Source organism: Geospiza fortis, unplaced genomic scaffold (assembly GCF_000277835.1).
Source record: "Geospiza fortis unplaced genomic scaffold, GeoFor_1.0 scaffold41, whole genome shotgun sequence".
NCBI lineage: Eukaryota > Metazoa > Chordata > Aves > Passeriformes > Thraupidae > Geospiza > Geospiza fortis.
The window spans coordinates 4,740,158-4,757,239 of NW_005054299.1; the positions used below are offsets into that span (position 1 = coordinate 4,740,158).

The 17,082-nt window shown below is 42.0% G+C and overlaps 1 protein-coding gene across 1 annotated transcript in view; it reads left to right on the top strand.

Moving 5' to 3' along the window:
- KCNH1 (potassium voltage-gated channel subfamily H member 1) overlaps window positions 1-10,905 on the top strand; it is a 162,862-nt gene extending 151,957 nt beyond the window's left edge. The window contains exon 10 of the mRNA XM_005416174.2: window positions 9,411-10,905. Within this exon, the coding sequence (XP_005416231.1) occupies window positions 9,411-10,259 (849 nt within the window). The 3' untranslated portion in view covers window positions 10,260-10,905. The remainder of the gene's footprint in view (window positions 1-9,410) is intronic.
- Window positions 10,906-17,082: the final 6,177 nt, after the last annotated feature.

Consider the following 17,082-nt stretch of genomic DNA (forward strand, 5'->3'; position numbering starts at 1 on the left):
TTACTTCAGGAGAAATTAGTGAAATTCCTGAAATCACTGGACAAATTGTATTGAGGATCTCTTATCTGAAACTTGTAAGGGTGAACTCTCACCAGTTGTATCAGAAAAGATGTCTTGCACGAGTAACAGTTCAAACTGCTGATAAATACTTGTGTGGCTGACATGAGACACTGCAATATGCGCTGGGCCTGTGATGTCTTCCCATGAGCAGGTCATTTAACCTCATTGAATAATGACATTTTGCTCTGTTTGTGTATAAACTGAAAGCCCAATAAAACCCTAAGCATTGGTACCGTATCAGTAATAAAAATAATGGCATTGTTCCTATTGGAAGGATTGAGAAATTGCTATAAAACGCTTGGAGAAGTGTGAATGAAATATACTGATAAGATAGATAGAAATCACCTACCTCTGCCAGTATTGGAATCTGCCTTCAGCATGGAACATGTGTCTGCTTTTACAGAACTAAAATACCTGAAACAAAATCAAGAAATTCAGCTCTAAAGGATTCTCTGTGAAGTTACTTGGAGGGACGAGCCAGTCCTTGGCTATTTTAATTATCTCACCTGTGGATTTAGTGGATGGGAGGACAGCTATCAGTATTGACAACTGATAAGGGAGACGGGGCCCTCACCATCACCAGCTGCAGCTGGGCTGTGGGAAACTGGCAGAGATTGTTTCTAGGAACTGAGAGTTTAGAGGAGCTTTTGTAATTAAAAGATCTGAAACACCTCACTACAGTCAATTCTTGTCTTCCCTTCAAGGTTTTAAGCTCCTGACTGTTGGGGCTGCAAGGGTTTGACAGCTGCTTTGGGAAATGGTGAGCAATGCACTTTTTCTGTTGCTGATTCTCATTCAGTTACAGGTAGTTTCTTTCCTTCTCACATAATGTTATCCACGCTTTTGAACAGGGAAAGGACAGACCAGTTGGGTGGCACTGGGTGCTTGGCTGTGCATGACTGTGCAACCATACTGGGCCTCCTACTTGGGTAGAAGATTTATTCTCTTTCTGTGCAGGGCTGCAGGTTAGTTTGCTTTTCTTCAATATTATAGCTGAACTTTAGGCCTGTCAACTCAGAGAGAGACACATTAAAAGAGAGTTCATGTTATCTTAGGCAATTTATGCAGGCAACTTTCATCTGAGTGTAATTCTCGATTTATAATTTCGAGAGCTGCACAGCCCTTGTGCATTGGGAGCACGGAGCATTCATTGTATTTGTGTGGATTGGTTTGTGAGTGGGCATTCGAAGGTAGCTGAATGACTTGTAAGCTCTTGGTAAGCTCTGATTAATTTGAATACATTTGAAAATGCATTTGATTCCTCTCTTGGAAAATAAAATACCTGTCAATCACTGTAAGCCTAATGACATAAAGCAGATAAGTGAAAGCAGAAGGAAAAACAAGGGAATGAAGACAGTAGCTAAGAGGAAATTATCTTAATGGCAAGCTAGTATCCAAAATGTAATCACAGAAAGCAAACTGTACAATTTAACTATTCCCTCAACATATCATTGCTTTTCTCAGCTCTACGACCTCTGCATCCATTTCAGATCTCAAGTGAAATTGTGTCTTAGTTAGAGATGGGAAAAAAAATCCCAAATCCTTGACTCTCACAAATTGCTTGGTTTCTTCCAGAAAACACTTAGTAAATGGCAGCAAGCCACAGGGAGCTTGGAGAAACAGACTCTGAGTCCTGAGAAAGCACGTTGTACAGATTATATGACGTTTTGTAGAGTTGTAATTTAGGTGACAGAGAGGTAAGTTCCTGCTGTGCCTTGGGCTCTCCTTAAAGCAGTTTTTGAGGCAGTGTTGTCTGCCCAAGAATGCAGGTAGTATGTTGATCTGGAATAAAAGATGACACTACACGAATTGGTAGCATGTCTGATGTCTGCCCACAGCTAGAAAAGCACTCCATGTGCTAAAAAAGAAGATTAAAAAAATCAAAACAATGCAAAAAAAAACCCCAAACAAACATGAAAATAGTATTTTATAGGAGTTGCTGCTAGAAACTGCTGACAGTTGGCTGTCAAACCCCATAAACATTCTTTTTTTCCTCATTTACTAGAAACAAGAAGGTCCTTCAGAGCATTTCACATTTTGATGGACGTAGTAGTTCTCAGGGGATATAACATTCCACCACTCAGATCTGGCATAATTTCCCTAAGCTCTTGTTTGCACATTAAGTATTTGCTTGTCACAGCTACTTTTCATCTCAGAATAATGAAGTTCTAGTAGAACTTTAGCAATATATGTATTTCAGTGGTTTCTTTTTCCCTGTTTCTCTTGCTTCCTTTCTATATTAGTGAAGGAGGTTGCTAAGTGAGCTATAATGTGCTGTAATTGTGTCTGTTCAAACCTGTGTGGTTTTTAGTTTTGCAGTTGTCTAAGTTTACTGTTGACAGTGTTTTGAAATCTGTTTTGGGGAAGAGACATCTCTTAGTGCCACAAAACCTGCTAGGGACTCTTGTTGCAGATCAGGCAGGGTTTTTTTATTATTTCCACTAATTGCTTTAGACATAGTTCTGTCTTGTTTTCAGTAGTATTTTTGTAAAAGCTTTTCCCTTTTCACTCAACACTTGCACAGCCTGTAAACCTGAATTAGAATGAGGAGTTTGACATAGAGGAGTAAGGCCTTGAGTTGTGTAGAACTTCTAAATAAGTAATAGTGACACGATTAAACACTAATATCTGAGTTGATATTTCTAGAATTTGTAATCAGGCTACAAAGCAGGCTGTCACAGAGAAGAATTTCAGCACTGTTGAAGCTGATAGTGCTCCTGACAGTAACATTTAGCCCAGATGTTGTTCTGTAGAGACTGAAATCCTTGTTTCCTTGTTCATCTGGGTAGCCTGGATGTTCATGAAATGATGAAGTTGTGTCTCTTCTGAGCACTTGTTTATTAATGAAGTGCACAGAAGTCTGGTTTTTGAAAAGTAACTGGGTACTGCTCTGTCTGAAGGGCAGGATGATGACACCCCACAGCACAAGGGGCTGTGCCCATCCGCATGTTGGCCCTTGGGCTTTGTGTCTCCCAGGGATCCCTGAGGTTTGCTGACACCAGCACTCCTGTACAGCCCCACTGCCAGGACCTTCTGAATCTTAGTTTGCTTTGAATTTTCAGATAATTAATCAAAACTAGAAATATTTGAGAGTGCCCAGAAGGGATGTGGCCTTAGCTGGAGAGAAGCTCCTTCCTCTTCAGAAGCAGGGATGAAATTGTGCTGTTATGGACAGTAAAGCTAGAGAGAACTTAATGACATCTGCAACATTATTGTACATTCTCTTGACCCTGTATTTAATGAGAAAGTAGGACCAGTGATTCCCTCCTTTCTGACAAGCCATCCCATAAAATTGTAAAAGACACAGGCTCCTTTTGCCCTGACACCTGCTAATACACTGCTATAGGGATTCCTCATCATCACACTCTATGTTGATCACGTGCAGCTTTGGTTTCTTTAACATCAGTGTCAAAAGCGTTTTTATTGTTGAGCCTTCTGTCTCTCTATTTTTCCTCCCCTTTTGCTTCTTAAAAAAAAAAAAAAGAAATAAAAAAGGAGGAAAGATTGGATCCAATTTTCATCGGACTAACATCAGCCTGAAGATATTTTCATCAGTTCTTGGCAGATCCTGGATGGACTGTGTAATAATGAATGCCTTTTCATGATTGTTTTCCTCACGCTTAAGTTCATTTTCTGTGAGCACTGTATGAAGTAATTTTAAGCTTTTAATTGTTTATGATATTTGGCACTTCCAGACTCTGGGAATGTTTCTGCATCTATCAAAGAGAATTATTAAGCACCAGAGAAAAATGCCATGCTACTTGCTGTTATGCTGAGGAAGACCTGCCAAATCTTGCAGTATTTGTGCATGCTGTAGAGGTGGAAAGAAGGGAAGCTGGCAGAGCTAATAATAGCAGCAGCTTTGTGGCTAGAAGCCTCATAATTGTAACTCCATGATGACAGTCTGATTCAAAACGTGATGAAATCCTACTTCTATCTATTCCTGTGGGCCTTGGATCAGTTCTTACAAATCAAAGTTGAAAAAAAAACTTGGATGTTTTTGCACAAGACGAAAAGATCCTTTCATTGCAGGTGCAGGCAGGTCTCTCAGCATTTGCAGGGTAAGGTTTTCAATACATCACAATATGCCTAAATGTAGCATCCCCTGATCTTTAAGTCTGTCTCATGCAGTGTTGGCATGCAAGTCCATAGTCTGGTGGCTAATACAATATTCCTGCCTTGCCCTTCTGTTGATTGCCTTTCTGGCAGTGTGAGGAGAGGCAAAGAACATGACTTGCCATGACTTGGCAGGCAGCATCCTTCTGGTGGGGTTTGTGAACAGCCAACAGTGGGCTGTTTGTAACAAGAACAGCTACTGACAGTGGACAACATAGTAGAGCACCTCTCCCATGAGGAAAGGCTGAGAGAAGTGGGATTGTTCAGCCTGGAGAAGAGAAGATTTGGGGCAACCTAATTGTAGCCTGCCAGTACCTGAAGGGAACCTACAAGAATGATGGAGAAGGACTTCTTACAAGAGCCTGTAGTGACAGGACAAGGGGAATGGATTCAAATGGAAAGAGAGTCGGTCTAGATTAGATAATAGGAAAAAATTCTTCACTGTGAGAGTTGTCAGAGAAGCTGTGGATGCCCCATTCCTGGAAGCATTCAGGACTAGGTTGGCTGGAGCTCTGAGCAACCTGGTCTAGTGAAAGCTCTCTCTGCCCATGGCAGAGAGGTTGGAACTAGATGATCTTTAAGGTCCCTTCCAACCCAAACCATTCTATGATCCTATTATTCTATGAAACTTAGCCTTGAATCAAAAATTGAAGCAATGTTTCATCAAGATGTCATGATGGATTCTTTATTGCCATCAAATTGGATGTTTTTCTAGAAGATGAAATCTAGTGGTAACAAGATTCCTCCCAGGGAATTCCCCTTCAGAGCAATCCTATGGCCTGCCTTAATCTTGGGGGTCACAATGCCATCTGCTCTCCTGGTCTTATCATAAAGAAATTATGAAAGTCATATTCAAAAATAATGTCCATACTCTGATATTTAAATTATGCTTGGGTTTCAGTGCTGGGTACTCCACATTTCACAACCAAGTATTTAATTATGTCTACCTCATTTTTTTTAATACTTTGACTTTAATCTGTAAAAACATCTATTCTAGAAATACAACTTGAAAATTCTATGATGATTCAAAAGAGGCAGAGTTTTTACCCAAAGTCACTTGAGATTTCACAACTAGGTAATACTGAGGAAAGGGAAAAGTGCTTATTGTAACCCCATCTTTCTTTCTTGGACAGGACTCCTATACAAGCAGGAATATGGTCACAGAGAGCATTCTGTCAAAGGTCTGTAGGGATACAGGGGAGCAGGAGTGCACCAGGATGTGTCAGTGCATTTCTCCGCTTGTCTCTGAGTGAATTTTCCAAAAAAATGAAATTTTTATTGAATCATCATCACTGCATGCCTTGGTTAAATGTTCATACAATTGCAAGAATCTGTGCCTAACAGGGCTATTTTTCAAGGTTTTGGCAAATCTAGGCTGATACCTCCACAATACTCCAGCTTCTGGCAGCTTGGGCAGCTTCCCTGTGGAGGTACAAGATTTAGCACCTTTTTAATAAAAGCAGAATTATGAAGTGAGGTTTGAGATTGGAGGTGTGAAATATGCAGCTTTAGGTCTGGTGTTTAAATTTCATGTTATTTCATCTCAATTCAGGTTCTTGGTCCATCTTTTGGTCTTGACATCCTGTTAAAATGCTCCCACTAGGTTTTTTCTGTGGGACCTGTGTGCTTAGGTCTTGAAGAGTGCAGTGTTCTGGAGCACTGCATAATTTGTGAAGTCCCCTGTGTTTGAGCAGTGTATGATACATGGCCTAGGAGATTTTTAGGGTATAAAGCTCTGTCCCTTCCCAGACAGACATGAATGCTTGGAGAAAGGGTTAAAGAGGTACTATTCTAAAAGCTAGCTTGGGATCTTTGCCACAATATTTTGGGTTTTAACTTTAATTAAGGTCCATATTTGTAGCCCTATCAAATTCCATGTGAAAATTTCTGTGTAAGTCCAGACTTTTCTTCCTTATAACAAATGAAATCTATTTTCTTTTCCTTTGTACTCTTACTGCTTGTGGGAGCAGGTGTACATCCATTGGCATACCAACCAGATTTTCTGAATAACTTGGCTGCTGCTGAAGATAAACCACTTGAAAACAGTATTTTCCTTAGCATTTGTAAGAAAAGAGTCCACTTTAAAGTTATGTGTATTTTTATTTATAAGGAGCATTTAATCTTTAAAAAAAGGCAGAGGAAAATCCAAAATGGAGTTTATGAATTAATTTTCAATTACTGCTGAGTTTTGCATAGCTATAGTATTTTTGCTTACAGCAGCATAAATATGGAGCTGTCTGGAGAAAATACGGCTTTGGGGAACTTGCAAAAAGGGAGACAAGTGACAGCTTTGTCTGAGCTTCCCAAAGAGAAGTTGCTCTCTGACAGCTGTTTCTCCAGTGTCTCAGGAGTCAGGTAAAAGGAGCCCAACCCAACCCAAGAGTTGGAGGGACGTCCCCTGGCAAATGTGTGTATGTTTGACTTGCACCATGTGAGCACAGCTTGCCACATAAATGGGTATCTGTAGAAGATGTCAGGCAGGGTGGGAGACCCAAGGGCTGCATTTCTGCATTCATGCAGTGGCTGCTGCCTCGGTACACTTCCCTTGGAGCTGGTGTAAGTCCTTGTGGAAATGGAAATCAGGGGTCTCATTAGCGTGGTGGCAGTAGCCATGGCAAAGGCAAGGTTTATACATCTCCTTCCACACACACTCCTGTTCCTGCTGCAGTGGGATCTCCCAAAAGCAAAGCAGGGAGGGTGTGTTTGGGTCTCTCAGGCTGGCCACCACACAATGGGAAGGCTGATGGCAGCTCCTCCATGGCCAAGTGTGCCAGGCATCAACAAGGGAGGCTCTCCAGGCAGTGCCATGGGGAGCAGTGGGGGCTGTGGGTGGGTAAGTGCTGCCAACAGCTTGTCCGTCAGTGCTCACCTTTCTGCATTCCACCACAGAGATCTGGCAACTAACTGCCTGAGGTGCAGTGGCTAGGGCTAATATGGTCTGGGCCAGGCTGTTAATATGGCATTGATTGCTTGAGACTTGGTCATTGCAGTCTCTCCTGCATGGTCCTGTAGCAGAGACAGCTTCTGTCACATAACTTACCCATTTATGTTGCAAAAACCAAGCATTAAATAGCAAGAGATGTTCAAGTGCTTTCCAGACGAGTGCTGATTGGGTTATGTGGAGCAGGGGCTGGCCCAGACACGGACTCTGCAAAGCATCCTGGCCTCTGCGTCTGAAAAGCCTTCCCTGATGTTCCTTGTGAGTGTGACCGCTGTACCAGTCAGCCACACATCCCTTCTGAGCATTTAAGGCAAGTCCTGATCCATAGGTCAGACCAAGACAACGTGCTTTTGTACAAAGTGGGCCCTGTTAGCTACATCTGGCACAGATGTGGATATCCACACCTAGCATACAAACCCCAGGAGAGGGAAGGCTTGGGGACACAGAGTTTTGCAGGGACAAATTGACTTGGCTTGGTCAGGTGGCTGCCTTGGTGTGCTTGGGCTTTGTGCCCCCAGAGCCAGCCTCAGGATGCTGCTGGAGTGACCCCCTGGGACCCTGCCTGGCGTCACTTGGCTCCAGCAGAGCAAGAGGGGCAGTTGTCCTGACACTGGGCTGGCACTCATCCCTCAGGTAAAGTGGGAAATTGCCAGTGTGTGGGAAGCCATTGGCCTGCAGGACTGCATTGAATTCCCTTCACTGTGAGTGCTATTCTTTCACTTCTAGGGATTACACTGCTTTGTCCACTTTCTACTGAGCTCATTGCAGAATGAGTTTCCTGGAGGGAAGAAAAAAAAGACTGTCAAGTACCCTGTTTTCTTATTCTTATCTCATATTTAGTTTCCTAATTACAGCTTGGAAATAAAATATCCTTCCTGCTAATTTTATTCTTTTGTATTTAGGAAATGCTGCCAAGTCTGACAACTTCTTCCTTCCAAAGATGCACTGTTAAGATGGTTTTTTCTCTGCTCCACAATGACAAAACTGTCAAGAAGCACTGGAGTCTGGAGAAACATTCATTTTGTGTGTGCCAGTGAAGAAGTGCTTATTAACTTTAGTTTAATTTAAATTTGTCTGCAACAGAGGGATGGGTTTATTTACACATTTCCTAATAATGATTTGAATCTCAAAGTTATTTCTGCATTGAAGTGTAAGGTCTTTAAGTGGATTTTCCCCAAAGCAGCTAAAGGGATTAGGTATCAGTGTTCAGAAGAAGCTGTGGGCTGCATCTTTTACCCTCTGTACTGGAAACTTCAGCTTTGGGGACCTCTCATTTTCAAACTAGGCAACTTACTGGTTCTTCATTAGTGCCAGAGTGGAGTTTTTGGGTTGGCCTGGAAAATACCAATACTGATGTAAAATGCACAGAATTTTTGAAGGGAATGTATTTCCATCACATGCAAGGAAGAAACCTTGCCTGGCTACAGGTTGAGATGCTGTGAGACTTTTTTCAGTACTGTGGGATCCTTGGGCTGCTCCTGTGGAGATCACTTAGCCTTAGAGGCTCAGGAAGATACAATTAGGAGGATAGATGGAAAATTAATGCTTCTTTGTGCAAAAATGTTCTCTTTTGCATAGAAATAAAGAGATAAATTAAGACATGAAGCTCTACAAGCTTCTGAGGTAATCAAGCCATGAGCAGCTACCCCATGTCTTGTCAAGCCCATCTCCCATTGTCCTTGTGCCCCTGGCTTTGGGATTGACTCAAGCTTTGCATCCTTAAACTGCACGTTGCTTCTAAAAGAATTTGTGGGAGGGAGGGAGGGCAAGAAGCGCTTTGCAAACTGCTGTTGAAGAGTCCAGAGTAGTCTCTGCTGTACTGGCACCATGAGTGGCCAAGCTGCACTAAAATAGTATCAGATCATTTGCAGTGAGTGAGCTCTGAGATGAGACTGATGGGAATGGCTCTGTAACATTAGAAACTTGGTACTAAACCATAGAGTCAGGAAAACAAATACAAGAAGTCACTTTTTAACACAAAATAGAACAAATATCTTCCTGGGATCATTATATTTACAATGGCACTGCCTTGCTCTGATTGTCAGAGTTGGAGAAGTATTTTTCTTCTGTTTTTATTTTCTTCCTGGTGTTGTAAGACAGATGGTGTCTGCTCTTAAATAATGAACTAAACCATGTTCCACACAACGTAAGACATTTGAAAACGTTGCTATAAATGTGCAGAGGTTGTGCAAGTCTCAGTTTAAATAGATTCTTTCAAACAATTCTTTCTCCAACTTTTCCCCCTTAACAAGCGTGCAGTTAATCACAGAGTAAAATCTCTTTCCCCCTGCAGATTGTGTTCCGGAAAATCAGCGATGTCAAGCGGGAAGAAGAGGAGAGGATGAAGAGGAAGAACGAAGCGCCTCTGATCTTGCCCCCGGACCACCCGGTGCGGCGGCTGTTCCAGAGGTTCAGGCAGCAGAAGGAAGCGCGGCTTGCGGCGGAGAGGGGCCGCGATCCGGACGAGCTGGATGTGGAGAAGGGCAATGCCGTCGGGGAGCAATCCTCTGCTCGCGCCGTGGTCAAGGCCAGCGTGGTGACAGTCCGGGAGAGCCCGGCGACGCCCGTGTCCTACCAGCCTGCCTCCACCTCCGTGGCCTCCGACCAGGCCAAGCTGCAGGCCCCGCCATCGGAGCACGCGGCCTGCAAGGCCTCGGGGGAATACCCCCGGCGGAAAGGCTGGGCCAAGTTCAAGGAGGCCTGTGGGAAGGGTGAAGACTGGAACAAGGTCTCTAAAGCAGAGTCCATGGAGACTTTACCTGAGAGAACTAAAGCTTCAGGAGAAGCTACCCTGAAGAAGACAGACTCTTGTGACAGTGGCATTACAAAAAGTGACTTGCGCTTGGATAACGCTGGGGAGACGAGAAGCCCGCAGGACCACAGCCCTGTCCTCACCGAGGTCAAGCATTCCTTTTATCCCATCCCAGAACAGACTCTTCAGGCCACCATGCTAGAAGTGAAACATGAGTTGAAAGAGGACATCAAGGCTTTAAACACAAAAATGACCAATATAGAAAACCAGCTTGCTGAGATACTTAGGATATTGACCTCAAGAAGAAGCTCCCAGTCACCCCAGGAGTTGTTTGAAATATCAAGGCCCCAGTCTCCAGAATCAGAAAAAGACGTGTTTGGAGCTAGCTGAGGTGTTTCTTTTTAAAAACAAACAAACCAACAAACAAAGAAACAGCCCCCTAACACTTTACATTTAATCTTTCTTGAAAACAAGTGAGGGATCCGTTCACTAAGCATGTTCCCTCTGTCTAAAAAGGTATGGTAACAGGAATTGCAACCTCATGTCAAGATGGCAGCTGACTTTGAAGCCTTTTTGACAGCAAGGGTACAGTTTCTAAAGTTTTTCTTTCCTCCCTTTGTCCTCTTTTCCCCCCCGCCCCTCCCCTCCCCAGCCCCCTTCTCTCCCTCGGGATGTTGGAATAAGAATTCTGACAGCAGCAGCCATCCCCGTGACCCCCAGGTGATCTCTGAGGTTTTTGGAGCATGCCTTATGTCCTTAGCTTGGGTTATGCCTATATGAATGAGCACTTGCCAGGGTGCTTATATTTTCAGTGTTTGGTGGGTTGTTAGTTTTTTTGTTTTGTTGCTGCTGTCACTGTCTCAGTCACCTCTACAGCACATTGGATGTCACAGTATATTTTCATAAAGCTGTAATAATGCAAAGAGCAGTAGGAGACATGTATTTCATTGTGTGCTTAAGTTTCTTTTGGGTAGTCAAGGAAGGGCTAATAAGATGAAAAAAATACTGTACTTTTTAATTTCAAACTGACATATTGCTAAAACAATTACATTTGGGAACATCAAAAATAGCCACAGTATTTCAGATCTATTAATAAATGGGATCTTCCACAGTCATTTACTGAATCAAGGATATGTTTTTTCAAACCTTTTTATGTTTTTTTCAAAAAACTTCTGTCTCAGATGTCTTTCAACATTTGATACTTCTGCTTTCAACTCCAGCTGCTGGAGGGTTGGGTGTGAAGTGTACCTGAGGGCAGCCCTTGGCACAACATATTTGAAACATCACTAACAGGTCCTGCAGATTTGCCTCCCAATGAAAATATACTGTGGCATTTATGTCCTGTTCTGCTATGAATCTGCTCTTTTAATTCTTGTTAAATTATTATTCAGAAGTTTCTGTTTTGATAATGTTCATTGAAGCCAAAGGCTTTCAGAGAATTTTTACCAGTTTCAGACGGTGGCATTTTCCTCTACATCCAGATGTATTGTTCCTGATCTAATCTAGCTTGGAAGCAAATGGATAGTAGAGACAGAAATTCAGTGCTTACTGTATGCAAGTGCTATTGTAGCAAGGAAACAAAGAGATCTGCTTCTTAAAGAAGGAGATGTTTCCAAAACTTATATTTTCATAACTTTTTTCAGAGGAAGATTGAAGCACTTTACCAAAACTATTCTTCATTATTCATATAGGGTAGCACAGATGGTATCATGACTTGTGTTCTCACCTTTGGATACAGGTGTATATTCACAGTACATTCACTCCACTGTTCTGGTATGTTCACTGCTTAACAGTGGCTTAGATCTCAGAAGGATGGTGCCATGCCACACTTCAAGGGGTTTTCGTCTTTCATGTCAACAGGTCTTAACGCTGTGTGTGTTAACTCTCATTCTTTTTCCTTGGAACTAAGTCATTTACAAAGAAACACAGGATTTTTGGGGGAGATTTTTGTTCATGTGAAGTACAGAAGAGGCAAGGAACACGATCAATTTTAATGATTTCTGCTGGCCTGATGCTTGCACAGTGCAATGCAGAACAGTGCCAGACATCCCTGGGGAGCTAGGACGTCCACAGATGACTGGCACAGTGGTGAGGCTGTGCTGTGCAAAGCTCCCAGCTCAGGTCCTGTTGTCAAGACGGTTTGTTTGTACCTGTTCCTGCAGTAACTGCCCTTGCTCTCAAAGATAACAATTATTCCAAGCCAGCACCACCATTTCTAAGGCCAGAGGCAGGTGGTTTAGGATTGGCTTTTATTGCCTTTCTCCTTGGTTTGGTATGGAGGTGCCCACAGACTGTGAATTCATACCCAAGGATTTAAATACTCCTGAGAAACAGCTCTCAGGTTCAAATCTATAGGTTTCCTTCTTCCCTCCCACAAGGAAAGGCAAGCAGGGAGGTGAGTTGCTCTGAAACGAAGAAGCTACTTCCTTAACTTATTTCTGGTTCTATGTTTAGGTTTTTCCAGTGGTACCTGGTGTCTTTTCCAGTTGCTCACTGCAGACCTGCAGTGCTGAGGAAGGCACTCTCTGACCAAAGCCACGCTGTTTGTGTTTGGTGCTTTAATCACTCTAAGTGGCAGCAGTTACCTGCAGCAGCAATGGCATGGCTGCCACAGAAACCCATGCATCCACAGTTTCTGTGAGAAACTCATCCATCCACAGTTTCTGTGAGAAACTTTGTCATGATTTATTTTCTTTCTGGTCTTCTTAGACAGTGACTACTACCTAAGTAAACCCCAGGTGTACTGATACACAAGGATTTGGAACTGATTTCCAGCAAGTTTTTAGAGACTGCCTTGGAGTCAGTTTCCTGATCCAGGCAAATTCCTCACCAGCATGATATTCATGACACTTTTCTTCATAAAGTTTTTGAAAGGCTGAAGGTCTTATCAAGTCCTTTGTGAAAGTGTCACCCATTTACCTGCAGTTGGATAAACATGGACCTGAGCTTATCCCAGGTGGACAAGGGAGGAAATGTGTACAACCTCCCAAGAATGTGCCTAGTATCTCCAGAATCTTGCAGTGCCAACCTAAGAGTAAATGTGCAGTTGCAGGTTACCTGGCCCTTTGTTGCTGATACTGAATTGATGTTTCTCAGTGGTATTTTTGTGTGCCCTCAGGGATATGTTAAAGGTTATTCTGCTGTTGTTGATTGCCCAGCCTGGAATCCCAGCAGGACCAGCCCCAGAAGCCCCCTAATTGTAATAATTGCCCAGGCCTGTGAACAAAGGCAGACAAGCCCCCAGTTTCTGGGGATGCTCCTTGTGTTGCCTGATGCTCAGAATTATACCAAACTCCTCCCCACCCTGTATAACAGCGGTTGGGTGAACCCAGTCCTTTTCTAAGGCTTTTTTCAGGCTCTTTCAATGGCTTATAAAGACATTTATTATTTGTAAAGCCCTCAAAGATTGTAACATACACTTGAATTCCGCTTAAAACTTAATGTCTTTGAAGATTATGGCCAAATTTAACTTTGTTATGGTCATGAAATGGCAGAGAAACTCTGCTTGCTTCTTACAATGACACTTCAGGGTGTCTGCTCCAGGTGAGCCCTGACAGGAGTCAGTGTCAGTCAGACCTGTACAGCTATAACTGAGATTAGGCCCATTATTATGAACAGTCAGGCACTAAAACTGGTTGTAAGAGAGTGCATCATCCCTGAGCAACCTGTATTTGTTGTAAGAGAATGTGAAAAAAAATACTGTCTAGGATGAATTTTGGCATTTGGATTACCTGGACTACTGAGTGGTTAAAAAATGAACAAATCCATGTCTACTCCTTTGAACCCCAGGCTAATCTGAACCTGTGCTATGGTGCTCAGGCTCTGCTGATGCAGCACTTCTCCTTTAAGCCCCTGTGTTACAAATCTGTCTTTCTCCACTGAGCCTTACACTCAGACAGATGCCTATGGCTGGATGGCATGTGGACCCATCATAAATGTTATTAGTTCTTTGATTTTATTTGTCAGCTTTTCCTTTTTCTCTTGTTCCTCTCTACATGTTGGCTAAGCCTTTTCACTTAATTATTTTCCAGCTTAGAACTGAAGGATCTCTGAAAATAAGACTCTGCCCCTTCACAAGCAAATGCTTGTAGATAGTATAAAGGAAAAAACAAACAAAAACCAAAGCCTCAGTTTTGACTGTGTTCTGGCATTGTGCTTCTGCCATTTAACAACCTGCTAAACGACCTGCATCATTCTAAAGGAGATGATGTGCTCTGTTTTGGCTATATGGTGTCATTAAATTTCAGCCAAAAGAAGGTAGTTGAGAGAAGGAGCCTGTATTATGATTTGGTCAAATGGGAACTTCTGAAAGTTCATGCTTAAATTGTTACAAAGAATACAAATATGCAGCACATGAAAAAGGATTAAAAAAGCAAACCCCAGCCCTCACCCCTACCTTGTTCAGATACATTTACTTCTGTGTGGTATTACAAATATACTTTGAAAACACCATTCTTCCTTTAAATCTCTTCCACAGTTCTGCCCTGAGCCCCAGCGAACACCCTGTTTAACAGCTTCGGAGGCGATGCTCTGTTTCTACAGCACTTCCCTTTAATGAACTGAACAAGATACTTACTGTGACTATCTGGTGATATATTTTCAATCACTCTTAACCAATCTGTGAAAAATTTGACTACGTAATTTGTCTTTACTATATAAACAACAAGGTGTATGATTACGCTTGTGCAGATGCGTGTACATACACACATATATATATATAATATCTGTGTATAGATAAGTCTATGGATTGCATTTCTGTTAAGTAAAAGCACATTCCTCATTGATTCCAGTCCAAGAAGGGAGCTTAAATCTTCCCAGTAGACATCCACTGAGTGTCCTGTTAGTGTCTTGTTTGTTAACTGTTGAACTTTTAAGGCCATGATTTTTGATTTTTCTATCTGGCCTCAAGTTCATACTGTGAGTCTGGTAAATAGTGTGACTAAGAGAAGATCTGGTGAGGGTCATGATAGTCAGGAAAGAGAAATCCATGTGAAATTGGAAAAATGCTGTATCCTAGTTGGTGGGGATAAGGCTTATAAGCTGGTGTTTGTTGCTCACAGTATCTCTGAAGCCAAGCTGTCCTGGTAGTCTTTATCATGGCTTTTCCTGCAAGAGAGATGGTGGAATAGATGGATTTATTTTTTTCTGGTACCAGGGGCTGTCTCAAAGGTGCTGAGCCTATCCTTCTTCTCATGGGCAGCATAACACATGGTTGCTGCACCTCTGCTTTCTTGTCCTGGTGTTAGGTGGCAAAAAGCATCTTCTACTGAATTTTTCATTTCCACATAGTCTCCTGTGGGTGTATTGGCAATAACAAAGTCTGTGTTTTTGCTGCACTTGTGATGCATCAAGACAAATCTTTTAGAGAGAGTCCCATGCAGGGGGAGCTCCAGAAATTTGAGGTGAGGCACAGTAGGATACTGTATCCTCCAATCTGACATAATTTTGACCACATTATTGTGGGAAGCATTGACTCAATTAAATAAAAATAAAGCTTTTTTTGCAATAAGATATATCCAGCATTTAGCCTTAAGACCCTTTCATAAGTGATATAATTCAAACTGTGATTCCATTCTACTTCCTTCTTAATGTTCTGTAGTATTTACAGTGTTGCCTAAAGATGAAGCACTTTGATTAGCTTTCTAAATCTAATGGAAATCACTTGCTGGTAATCACATTTCTTTCTCCACTTACTGCCTTCTTATTAGGATAATTAATTACTCCAATTGCCCTCTCCCCTCATAAAACAGAGACATAGCTATTGTCTAAACACTTTTGTATATCAGGGAGCCAACCTGTCATATTGCAAAAGTGTTTCAGAGGCTTATTTTACAGATCGACAAAGCTAATGTGAATTTACCTGCAACTGTAATTTGTTTCAAGCTGATTGTTGAGTGTTGTGTAAACATATTTGATGTGTAATCCCAGAACATCTCTCTAACTGGATCCAAATGCCTAATGTTAACAAAACAGTTCGGGGTTTTCACTAACTGTTCTGAAAAGCTTATGGGTTTCTTTCTTCTTCCCACTAAATCTGTGACCACTAACATAGAAAAAGAATCATTTTAGCTGTAGATGAAAGAAGTTCAATAATCTTGTATCAGGATGAACTGCTATATAAAGAAATACCAAGTTTTCCAATGAATGTGTTATATTACTGTACCTACATGCAATCAATATTTGTACATCTGTTGGAGACCTGTCTGCGTTTCAATATTTAGCCACCACTGCATGGACACTTGATTGATATGCAGTTAATGCAGTTGCTTTGGCGCTTTTCAATGTACTTCACTTGTTTTTATCCTTTCAGAAATCCACCAAATACTCTCAGTTCTTTTTCTTTGCATTTGTCACTTTGTTCAATGAAGCATGACTAGAAACAGAGAATGAGTAGATACTATTTTTGTGGTCAGCAAAGCAGCTGCCAGTAGATAGGCAGTGTGTGTACGTACACGCACTGTCTGGGAATGTTTCAGATACAAATGCAGCCACCTCCATTAATGGTATCCCTAGTCAACATTTTTAAACAAGCACAAATAATATTTGTAAAAAAAGAAGTTTAATTTTATTTATTATAGTAATAAACTATTTTATACATTACAGTTGCTTCGGTGTGCTTTTCTCTGTGTTGAATATGTGCTCACAAGATCAGCAAGGTGGTTTTAAATTACTCTCTGGAACTTCTGGCTAGCAGTTTTGTTGCTGTTGGTTTGTATCTCTAGTGTTATCAGTGGAGCAGTGGGATATTATTGCTTTGGTTGTAAATGATTCAGGTTGTTTTTCAGATTTCTTTCTGCTGTGTATCAGTGCAAAGGGATTCACATTTCCAGGCTCACTGTAAACTAAACTCAGGTGCCCTTTGAAGTGAATATCCTGACACCCCAGGCAGTGTCCTGTGCTGTGGACCTCAGTCTAGCCCAGCAAAAGGAGCTCACCAGAGGGCTGGCTGTGACCTGTCTGAAATGATCATCCCATGTCCTGAAGGCACACGTCTCTAGCTGGGCTGTGTTTTAGACTGTGTTCACTGCTGCAGTATCTGAGAACTTTTACAAAACTCATGGAAACCAGAGATCAAAGAACCTTCTGCTTTCCTGTCATTTGCTTGCAGAAGAAGGTGACCTCACCATGGACTTACACAAAGACAAAGCCCCCAGAGGTCCCCCCTGGCAGTGACACTGCTGCAACAGGCAGCAATGAATATTATTTTCTTGGC